We start from the raw sequence: 13,158 nt of genomic DNA, 5'->3' as shown, positions 1-13,158 counted from the left end.
AATTATATTTAATATATTAATAATATATCCTGCATATTTTTATATTTATACATTTTATATATATTATAATTTACATACAATATTAGTTATGTATAAAAATTATATTTATATATAAATATTCATCTTAATAGTAACTTAGTTATTATTTTTCATTTTAAATTCTAATGATTACATTTTAATATTTCCAGTTATTATATATACTTACATTTATATATATATATATATATTGACCTGCGTTATATATATATATATATATATATATATATATATATATATATATATATATATAAACACATATATTTACAACAATTATTCGTGAATCGTCGAAAATAGTCAAAGGTCAATTGTATACATGAATGCAGTTCAAAATTTTAAGACTCAACTTTACAGATTTTGCTTATCGTGTCGAAATCATATAAGATTTAAGTTTAAATTAGGTCAGAAATTTCCGGGTCGTCACATTCCAACACCTATACTTGACAACAAATCACCATATCACTCGTTATTTGGAATACCGCCAAACTATCTCAAACTTCGAAGCTTCGATTGTCTTTGTTATCCATGGCTTCGACCTCACACTACACATAAATTAGATGCTTGTTCCACTCCTTGCATTTTTGTTGGGTATTCGGCCACGGAAAGTGCTTATCATTGTCTTGATCCGGTAACTCGTCGGTTATACACCTCTCTTCATGTTCGGTTTGTGGAAGATAAATTTCCATACATCAAACTCACATCTTCTTCACCACCACCACCACTTTATTCTAACACTGACTCATGGTGTAATGTTGGAATACCCCTTCTCTCCACTCCTATGTCTCCTCCTGCTACCAATGTAGCATCTTCGACACCACCTTTGGTCTCGGCACCAACTTCATCCACTCCCGAGTCCCCGGTCAATCCACCATCAGTAACACATATGGCTGCACCGCCATCATCCTCATCCACCAATACCACTACGATTACCACACGCTCAAAGAATAATAACTTTAAGCCCAATCCCAAGTATGCTCACACTGCCACAATTCATTCCCGTCCACTTAAGCCCACCACGGTCACCCAGGCTCCCAAGGACCCATTGTGGAAACAAGCTATGCTTGATGAGCTCTATGACGACCCGGAAATTTTCGACCAAATTTAAACTTAATCATTATATAATTCCGACTTGGTAAGCAATGAATTTTAATAAATCTTGAACCTCCGAAAAGAGTTTTACACAAGCTTTTGGTCACCATTTTATTCTGACGATTCACGAACGTCATAACTTGATTTAATTGTTTAATTGTTTAATTATTGTGTATATATGGATTTATATATATTTAACTTGAAAATATGATAATTAAATATCTCGATAAGTATATTAGCAAAGTATTATATATATATTTTCATACTACTAATTTAAAGAGTTTTCAAACAATATATATATTACTATTTAAACAACGTAATTAACTTATGTTAAAATGTATTTACATATAATGTATTACGAGTGTAAATACATCCTTACAAGTATTGAATACACTTTATAATATACCAATACATATAAAGGATAGCTATACTCGTATTTCCGTTCAATTTCGTCAAAGAATTCTACTCGCATTCATACGGTATTTTTACCCGTATTATACACAGCTTCTAGAAGTATTTACTATTGGTATATACCAATAGAAATCTACAATTATTTGTGTAATATGTCATCCATGACCTAATCAATTTAATATGTCATGCATGACTTAATACAATTTAACTTATCTTAGATATTTTCACTAAAAGCCTAAATTATAAGGTTATAAATAAGGACCATTTTAACTAATTTTTACTCCACATTTTCTTAAACTAAAAACACACACTTGAATGCTCTCATATCATACTTTAATCTCAGCAACTTTCCTCTTCATAATCAAGGTAAAATACTTCTCAAAATCCTTGTTCAATTCCTTGTATAGTTGCTATCTTATTATACTTATAAAACTTGTAAAACTAGAACTTGTTTTGGTGAACACCAAGCTTGTTTGTAAAACTAATCTAATCTTTCTAAATTAACTCTAATAACACTTATTTATATGTATTATGATGTTATATTAATTTAATATAAGAACTTATAACTTGTACATATGAAGAACACCTTGAAACTTAACATATATCCTTTAATCTCCATTCGGTAAAAAGCGGGCTGTTTTGGGTTGGTAATTAAAAACCTATCTTAGACTTTGAGTTCGAGGCTAAGACTTTGGAAATATGTTAATATATGTAAATAAGACTTCCAGTATTTTTTTCATGATTTTAGATAAAGTGGAATTATTTTATCAAAAATCATATATTGGGTGGATGCCGGGATTTTTCCAAATCTGTCCACCGACACAAAAAGAGGGTAAAGCTCTAAAAATTACTACTTGGGATGAACTTTTCAAATTGGTTTTGTAAAATTTACTACTTAATGAATCCATAGCAATTTGATTCACTTTAAACGGAGTTGTAATGAATATTTGGCGAGCAAAATAAAATATGCTAAAATTAACGTTGTATGGACGAAATTTATATTATAAAAACTATATTAACCATATCCTTGTTAACTTTTCCTATATCCTATATATATTTGGACATGTTATCAGTAGTATAACAAAATATTATAATCTTGGTTAATTCTGTGATTGTATATATGTATAATAATATTATTGGTACGTCCTAACACAATAAGTATACAATACGTTTTGATAAATCCTAAGACAATACGTACACAATACGTCTTAGTTAATTCTAAGACAATACGTATACAATACGTCTTTGGGTTGATGCAAAGACAATACGTATACAATACGTCGTGGGGTAATTCTAAGATTATATATATATATATATATATATATATATATATATATATATATATATATATATATATATATACCAATTATTGGACTGTTGGACTTTTCGGACTATTTTGGACTACTAACAAAGGACTACTAACAATGGACTACTAACATAAAATGTTAAAAATTATTATATAATTATTATATAAGTATTCTATGAACTTGCTTTATTTTATTCATATGTCGTATTATTATCTGAATCGTTATTATTGTTATAGGTTCGTGAATCCAAGGACGACGGTCATATTTTTAATAAGTTGAAAACTTATTATTAATATACTTTTACTACTGTGAGTATATAGTCCCATTTTTAAACTCTAAAAATATTTTGTGATGAGAATACATGCATTTATGTTTTACGCCATGGACACAAGTACTTAAAATATATTCTATGTTGAGTTGTACCACCTTGCATATCTTCCCTAATAGCTTGGTAACTAATATTTACATGTTGTAAGAACATGTAAGTGCGAATCCAATTGATAGATCTATCGGGTTTGACAACCCCAACCGGGCTAGTCGCTCTAGTATCGTAAACGGTTGCATAGTACTTTGTTTTTACTACACTTGGTACAGTGTAGGGAGATTTCATAATAAAGGGAATATGCCACATTAATGGTTAAGTATGGTTACCGAAGCGCTCAACAACTTATAGAATATTTTTATACACTTGCGAGTGTACATATATTTATAACTATGAAATCTTGTGGTCTATATTTATATCGATGATAAACCTATATATCTCACCAACCTTTGTGTTGACTGTTTACACATGTTTATTCTCAGGTCCTTAAGAAAGTCTTCCGCTGTTGCATTATCTGAGCAAGCTGTTCATGGAGTCTCATACTTTTATTTAAATAAAGTGTTGCATTCAATAAAACCTTTGTCATGTATTATATTTGACTGTTATGTCAAGTGTGTAGTATTTGAAAACCGATGTATTATGGGGATTATTCCTTAAATAATCACCCAATTGTTTAAAACATGCATTATGTATAATAATGGTGTGCTTTTTATGAAACGAATGCAATATTTTCTAAAACGTATCATATAGAGGTCAAATACCTCGCTATGGGACCAATGAATAACGTACTGCGTTTATAGTAATATGGACGGGTCGTTTCAAGCTCAGAGCCTTGCATAACCTTAGCACTTGGGATCTTGTTCCATTTGACCCATCGTATAATGTTGTGACGTGTAAGTGGATATATCGTATCAAGTATAAATCGGATGGTAGTGTTGATCGATATAAGGCTCGCCTTGTGGCGAAGGGTTTTCAACAACGGCCCGGAGTAGATTACACTGAAACCATTAGTCCAGTAGTTAAAACGGCGACCATTCGTACTTTACTAAGTCTCGCGGTCACAAACAAATGGTCACTTCGACAACTAGACATTAATAATTCCTTCTTGAATGGTACACTTCATGATACGGTTTATATGTCTCAACCACCCGTCTTTTCTCATTCGACCTTTCCTGATCATATATGTAAATTACGAAAGGCAATTTATGGCCTCAAACAAGCACCACGAGCGTGGTACAATGAACTCACTACATTCTTTAAAGGTTATGGTTTTACTCGCTCTGTTTCTGATGCATCATTATTTATCAATCGAGCCAGAAGTTCACCAATCTACCTTATGGTTTATGTTTATGATATTGTACTTACAAGTCCAGATGCGAATAGCTTGAATGATTTGTTCAGTGTTTGGCTAAAAAATATGAACTTAAAGATCTTAGTGATTTGTCTTACTTTCTGGGTGTTGAAGTTGTTCCAACTTCACATGGACTATTTCTTAATCAGCGGCAATACATCATCGATTTTCTAGAACGTGCCAAAATGCCATATGCTAAACCTGTTTTCACGCCAATGGCTATGAGCAACTCAATTCATGGTCATGCTGGTTCGCTTATTTCAAATCCCACAGAATATCGTGCATTAGTGGGCAGTCTACAGTACTTAACACTTACTCGCCCTATCTTGCTTTTGCTATCAATCGGTTATCACAGTACATGCATTCTCCGAGGGACACTCATTGGGTTGCTTTAAAACGGTTACTATGGTATCTCAATGGAACTATTGATTATGGTATTAACATCTATCGAGACTCACCATTCACACTACATGCATTTTCTGATGCGGACTGGGCTGGAGACAAAGAAGACTATATCTCCACCATGGGTCTTGTTGTATTCATTGGTCGTAATCCTATTTCCTGGACTTCCAAGAAACAACGTTTTATCTCATAGTCATCGACGGAGGCTGAATATAAAGCGGTAGTTGCCACTTCTGCTGAGATTATTTGGGTGTGCAATCTTCTTCGTGAGCTAGGTGTTCCACCACCAACTCGTCCTGTTATATATTGTGATAATTTGGGTGCTACACTTCTTAGTGCCAATTCGGTATTTCATTCACGAATGAAACATCTCGCACTAGCTTATCACTTCATTCAGGAACAAGTTCAACTAGGTACTGTGAAGACCCATCCTAATCCATCCGGACGAAGTCCATATCGATTATAAACGATTCACAATAGTTGATTACATCGCGAGGTACTTGACCTCTATATGATACATTTTACAAACATTGCATTCGTTTTTTAAAAGACAATCTTTCATTACATCGAAAGTTGACGGCGTGCATACCATTTTATAATATATCTAACTATAATTGACTTAATAATAATCTTGATGAACTCAACGACTCGAATGCAACATCTTTTGAAATATGTCATGAATGACTCCAAGTAATATCTCTAAGATGAGCAAATGCACAGCGGAAGACTTCTTTCATACCTGAGAATAAACATGCTTTCAAGTGTCAACCAAAAGGTTGGTGAGTTCATTAGTTTAACATAAATAATCATTTCATAATTTTAATAGGCCACAAGATTTCATATTTCCATTTCTCATAAACATACGTCCCATACATAGAGACAAAAATATCATTCATATGGATTGAACACCTGGTAACCGACATTCACAATATGCATATAAGAATATCCCCATCATTCCGGGATCCTCCTTCGGACATGATATAATTTTCGAAGTACTAAAGCATCCGGTACTTTGGATGAGGCTTGTTGGGCCCGATAGATCTATCTTTAGAGTTCGCGTCAATTAGGGTGTCTGTTCCCTAATTCTTAGATTACCAGACTTAATAAAAAGGGGCATATTCGATTAGATAATCCAACCACAGAATGTAGTTTCGATTACTTATGTCTATTTCGTAAAGCATTTATAAAAGCAGCGCATGTATTCTTAGTCCCAAAAATATATATTGCAAAAGCATTTAAAAAGGGATTAATGAAACTCACGCATATAAATATTGTAAAACAGTTAATAAAGCATTTGCATGTATTCTCAGCCCAAAAACGTAAAGAGTAAAAAGGGCAAATGAAACTCACCTAATGTATTTTGTAGTAAAAATACATATAACGACATTGAATAACTAAACAATGCAGGGTTGGCCTTGGATTCACGAACCTATATCATTTATATAAATATTAAAACGTATATTCGTAATCAGACAAATTTAAATATTATTATTAGTGAAATCGTTTTTATATCAATAACTTATATTCATTTTATAAAGTAAAAATATTAATTTCTGTTATGTTATATATATAATTAGTATATATATATATATATATATATATATATATAAATCTATATCATTTGTTTATTTAATCAGTATTTTAATAATTCAATATAATATTTGAATGGATAGCATTATTAATGATAATACTAATATTAATAATAATGACAATAGTATTAATAATTCTATTGATGATATTATTAACGATAGTTTTTATAATAAATCTCATAATAATGATAATAACAGTAGTTTTTAATAAAATGGATAATTTAATAGTAATGGTAATGAAAATAATAATTTTGATAATAATACTTAATACTAATCCTAAATGGTAATAATAATACTTATAATAATATTTGTAGTAAAAATAATAATAATCTTAATGTTAATACTAATATCTTTAATAAAAATTATAGTTATGATAAATAATAATAATAAAAATGATACTTTTAATAATAATGATAGAAAAATGATAAATTAAATAATACTTTGAATAATATTAATAATAATAATAATAATAATAATGATAACTTTACTTAAATGATAATTTTTAATATTTTTAGTAATAAGAATAATAATAACATAACAATATTAGTAATAATAATATCTATAATGTCTAATATAATAATACTTTTACTAATAATGATATTAATAATGATTTTACTAATAATAATACTTCTAATAGTAATATTAGTGATAATATCTTATTTAGATCATGCCTTAATTATAGTTTTACTCATTTTCATATTTATATTCATAATTTATATGTATATATAATTATAATTCTTACAATAATTCTTATCATAATCATAATACTGATAATAATAATAATACTTATAACACCAATAATAACACAATTAATAATAATCTTAATAATAACAATAATAAAATTAATAGGAATAATAATAATAACAATAAACAATAAACAATAAAAAAAATGAGAGTTATACCCTCCTAAACGTCATCGATCATAATCGTCATTCATCACTACCATCGTCCATGATCATCATGATCTTCATTATCGTCATCATCATACTCAATTCATAATCATAAAAAAAAATATTAATAATAGTTATGACAAAATAATAATAATAATAATAATGATAATAATAATAATGATAAAAAGTATACCATTATCATTATCATGTCCATGTTTTATTATCATTATTAACACAAACACCACGGCATCATCATCATCATCATCATCATCATCATGTCTCAGCATCATCATCATCATATCTCGTATAATCATCATCATCTCTTGGCATCATCTCCTGATCATCATAAATATCTTGTTTCATCACGCCATCGTTATTCATTACCATTACCTATCGACCCAACATAAATCTTGAATTGGGATCTCGACCCCAAACACACAACCACAGTTCACGATCCAATTACACATTAGGAACTAGGCCCAAACTAGCAGTCCATTTATATTAAAGGCCCCATTAATTAATTTGTTTGGCCTGCTGCTGATTTGCGAAGGGTAACCAGAAAGAAGGAAAAAATAAAAATAAAAGGCAAGTTGTAGCCCCCTCAAACTTTGACCAACTGTAAGGGATTTAGAATCCAAGATAATTCCTTATCATGAACCCCACCCCTCTTCTTTCATTTGTAAGCAATCCAAAGTAATATTTAATCATTAAGTGGTTGTCACTTTTGCTATTTGTCGGCCAACTGCAACAATATATTAATATCATCTTTGTTCGCATGCTCCACTTCATTTGTTATTAGAATAGACTAATATCGAAAAAACAGAAATCAGTGAGTGGTATAAGAAGTGGAGTGGTGTTCTATGGTTTTGGGTATTCACGAGATGAACGGAAGAGGAGAAAGAAAACACAGCAGCGGTTGTTTGTGGATGAAGGTCATGGTGTTCGAAATAGTATGCAGGTGATCAATTAAGGTGGTGGCGATGTAAGTGGGTTCAAGGTGGTTGTGGTTGTTGAAGGTGATCGTGTTGGTGTTCAAATCCGTCTGCGTTATATGTATAATTATATATACCTATAATATTTTAATGAAATGATGAAATGAATGATTGATATAGAAACAGAAATTGATTTCAATTTGATTTCAAGTTGTATTGTAGTGCAGATGGTGGTCGACAGAATATTTCTAACAGGAGAAGAAGACACTAGAAGAAACAAAGAAAATTACATCAAGCAGATATCGACTTGCAACTGAATGTGGATTATGTCTGTAATTGGATTCGTACGTATCAATTAGGTAGACAAATTAAACACAGAAGATAGCGATTAAAAACAAAAATTGTAATTATCTGTAATTATATTTGCATATAACTGTATTCATATATATATATATATATCTATTTTTATATTTCTGTTAATTTTGTAATATTAATTAATAATATAAATCTATTAATAAATCTGTGAATGTTATAAATTTTAATAAAAGTTCTAATAATAATTGTAATAATAGAAATATAATAATAATAATATTAATATTAATAATAATTTTATCAAAATTATACTAATAATAAGAATAAAAGTAATCGTAAAAATGATACTAATCATATTATTAATGATACTAATAAGAATACTAATTATAATAATGTTAATAATAATAATAATAATAATATAACAATTTATATATGTATCTATTTTCATATTAATAATACTAACATAAATGTTATTATTGAAAGTAGTAACTATAACATCTATAATTTAATTTTTAATTAAACTTATTATATTAGATGTTAGTATTACATATTATTAATTATGTAATATATGTACTAACATACATTGAATATATTTAATATTTAAATATTACAATATATAGAATTCATAGATATATTCAACTTAATAATTCTATATATTATTTTATATATTTAACTCGAATGATTTGAGTTTATATTATTAATTTTAAAATATTATATATATATATTTATATTTATATTTATATATACATACATTTACATGTTTATTCACACACAATTGTTCGTGAATCGTTGGAAGCGGTCGAAGGCTAATTGATTACATGAATATAGATTTCAAAACTTTCGAGACTCAACATTACAGAATTTGCTTATCGTGTCAAAACTATATAAAGATTAAGTTTAAATTTGGTCGGAAATTCCCGGGTCATCACAGTACCTACCCGTTAAAGAAATTTCGTCCCGAAATTTGAGTGATGTGGTCATGGCTAACAATAAAAATGTTTTCATGACCAATATGAGTTGATAATTAGAGGTTTATCATCATTGAATAATAATGATAAAACAATTCGATTATTCTAAGAATACGAATGAAGCTATCGCAAAATAGTGAATTGAAGAAAATAAGATCTTTCCTTAGCTTTTGACGTAAACAGGGTTGAATTCCGGAATTCATGGGGTTCATAGAAAATCTTCGAAATCAAAAAGATTTGATTCTTCAGTGATTAAGGAAATTAAGACCTCTATAATTAAATACGGTGATCTGCCTCGATTACTCTGTCTGATATTTCCATTATAAATTAAGCTCTTCCGTTCCATTATTCTCACCATTCTTATACTTTCTTTCTTAGTTCATACATCCCAAAAGATTGTGAAAATGCTTAGTCCAGTTCTGATCCTTGTCCTCATTCTTACTATCGCGACAATCATTCTCCTTTTGCAACTTCCACCAGAGGAATCTGCCTTCTTCTACTTCGCCTTTGGGATTATAATGTTTTTAATTCTCCCGTGTCTTTATGTTGCGATAAACATTGATGTGCACGGTTCGTAATTTATGTGTTGTTATCAGACTTTATATTCTCCCTTATATTTCAAAGTTCTATGCTTTTGTTTCCTCTTCCCGACTTCAAGTCAAGTGAATAATAGTCCAGAATTTGTAGATATAGAGTTTCGAATGATTATAATGTTCTAAGCAGGAAGGAATGTGATAGCACGGTTTGATTTGTCAAATTACCAGAATCACTGAGAATAGAACTATCAAGAATATATTTTCTTGATTTGTTCGGAGGTGAAGTAGAATGAACGAGTCGTGTAACATGGCACATGATGACGTTATGATCTGTGAATCATCACATTTCATTAGAAACTCAGCATGACTTACTATAATATAATCACGGTGATCAAGTGTCATTATATTATACTAACTCATGCATCAGTTCCCAACACTACTTCAAAAACATTCATATTTTAAGCTCGAAAGTTTACAGAATATAGAAACTAACAGTTTCTATATGATGTAACACTGATATCAGGAAGAGATTAATGATTTCAGATAAGAATAGTTATGAAAATATCTTCAGAAATATGGAGGATATTTATAGTGAAAGATACGATAATATCTCGGAATATCTAAGATCAGATAATGATAGAAACTATTGTCTGCAAGGGTTTAGAGTAAGGAGCAAGATATTCACTAAAGACTTTAGCAGACATTGAATCATTTGGATTCTTTGAAGTCAAACTTATTCTTTGTGATTTGTCCACGGCTTTCTTCATAGTTTCGCATAATCTGCTTTTCGGTACTAAATTTTCTATTGAATGTTTCCAATATAATGATACACAGGAAACATGAGGAGGTATGTAATTTTGGACGAGAATATTTATGAAAATATCCTCAGAAATATCGAAGATATTGATGATGATATTTTGGAATTTCTAAATTCGATGGTTGATGGAGAAAGATTTTCCGCAAGATTTTAACATGACTTCGGAGCAAGATATTTTCTAAAGATTTAAACGAATCCAGAAATACCTGGATTCTTTGAATATAGGGTATGGTCCTTGTATTTATCCCTGGTCTCCTTCGTGGTTAGCTCAATCCGTTTTTTTCAGTTCCAACTTTTCTGAGCTTTACCAACATACTATTCTTTATCATCAAACTTCCAATGATCAAGGTCGTTTACGGTTGTCTACGGTTTCTGCTGCTTCATTTAGCTTTTTCAACATTCAGAGTATTGATTCGTAGACTGAGTGCTTTTCAGAATTTCAGAATGAAAGATCATAATTCTAAGAGATAAATGTTATACATATAACTGTTAATGTAGATATGCTGTGAGTTTTCAAAGTACTGATTGGTGATTCCCGGTAATTGGTATGGCAGTTCTCATTACAAGATGCGGATGAGAATATGATGAGACTTCAATAGATAAATGTAGTGATTTGTCGGAGGGAATTAAGCCCAAAGAGCAACGAGGTTGCTGGTACGTCTGCTGGTAATAAGATGAAATATAAAAGGTTTCCCGGTAACAATAAAAGAGTTCGCATATATATCAAAGTTATAATAAAGTTGCTTCGAATGAAAAGTAGAAGTTGTCTTGCTGGAGCTGTGACAAAATTGGCTATTTTGAAAAAGAACTGCAGAGTTATTTTGGGTAATAATAACACTAAAGGAATTGGCACAACTATGTGTTAAACGTTTACTCAGTTTTCGAGAGTTTTTCAGGTGTATAACTATATGCATAAATCTTTCCTTCTGTAGATGAAGTGTCGTTGGTTCATCCTCTCGATTGAGGTGTTTTCAAGAATCATGAAGGGTTTGAACGCAGAATGTAATCGTGAAGATACAAATGATGTTTAAGACGAAATCAAATGGCAACTTGAAGAATTGTTTAGTTTCATATGTTATAATCAATATTTTAATTCATTTTAATCGTCCAATGTTATTAGTCCACAGTCAATAGTCCACAGTTGACAGTCCAATAATTCATATATAGTTTAATATATAATATTCGAATTAATTAATACGTATCGTGACCCGTGTACATGTCTCAGACTCGATCACAACTCAAACTATATATATTATTGTAGAATCAACCTCAACCCTGTATAGAGAACTCGATCATTACTGCATATAGAGTGTCTATGGTGATTCTAAATAATATATATAGATGCGTCGATATGATATGTCAAAACCTTGTATACGTGTCTCGATATTTAAAGTGCGTAAAATAAATAACAGAAATTAAATAACGATAAATAAAGTGTGTAAAGTAAATAACATAAATTAAATGACGATAATTAAAATTGCGAGAATGTAAATTGCGATAATTAAATTACGATAGATAAAATGTAATCAGTTAGCTAGGAGCAATTAGCTAGGAACAGTTAGCGTGGATTCTTAACAAAATTTCTCATAGTTAATTTGTTTGTTTCTAACAAATTTTATTTTTGTCAAATGTTTTCTTCATTATGCCACTTGTTGAATTCTGATAAATCAAAATCCAAATATGAAATTGGATGAAAATGGTTATTCTGCGGTGAACGGATTCGTATATCTATGGATGTAAGTAGGATAGTGAATGACTGTTGAATCAGATTCGAAGATTGTACAGTGTAACTTATTAATGTGAAATCTAAATATTCCTCGGGTATTACCTACCCGTTAAAATATTTTCACCATTAACAATTTGTACGAAAGAATTTTTAATTACAATCTTTATGAAAATATATACATATATATTTTCTTCAGATGTAATCATGGATTTAATGAGTCAATATGATATTAAACTCATTTGATTTACCATTAGAATAAGAATATATAATCTCTAAAACATTAGAGATTACATAATCGTCATATAGAACGAAGATAAATGATATAGAACGTCATATAGAACGATGATTATGCTCGAGATATAGGATGAGATGTTGAGGCAAGGATTGTTGATGGTACTGGTGTTGTTACTGGTGGTACTGTTGGTGCCAGTGATGTTGCTGAAGCTGGTACGTTTTGCACCATATTCTCC

The 13,158-nt window shown here is 30.0% G+C and overlaps 1 protein-coding gene across 1 annotated transcript in view; it reads right to left on the bottom strand.

The window, feature by feature from the left end:
• Positions 1–759: 759 nt before the first annotated feature.
• The window catches only part of LOC139848815 (probable receptor-like protein kinase At2g23200), a 39,705-nt gene continuing 27,306 nt past the window's right edge, over positions 760–13,158 (bottom strand). Inside the window, exon 2 of the mRNA XM_071838507.1 lies at positions 760–987. Within this exon, the coding sequence (XP_071694608.1) occupies positions 760–987 (228 nt within the window). The remainder of the gene's footprint in view (positions 988–13,158) is intronic.

The sequence above is a fragment of the Rutidosis leptorrhynchoides genome, chromosome 5 (assembly GCF_046630445.1).
Source record: "Rutidosis leptorrhynchoides isolate AG116_Rl617_1_P2 chromosome 5, CSIRO_AGI_Rlap_v1, whole genome shotgun sequence".
Lineage (NCBI taxonomy): Eukaryota > Viridiplantae > Streptophyta > Magnoliopsida > Asterales > Asteraceae > Rutidosis > Rutidosis leptorrhynchoides.
Note: the sequence above shows the minus strand (reverse complement) of the source record. Positions and strands in the feature narration are given on the sequence as shown.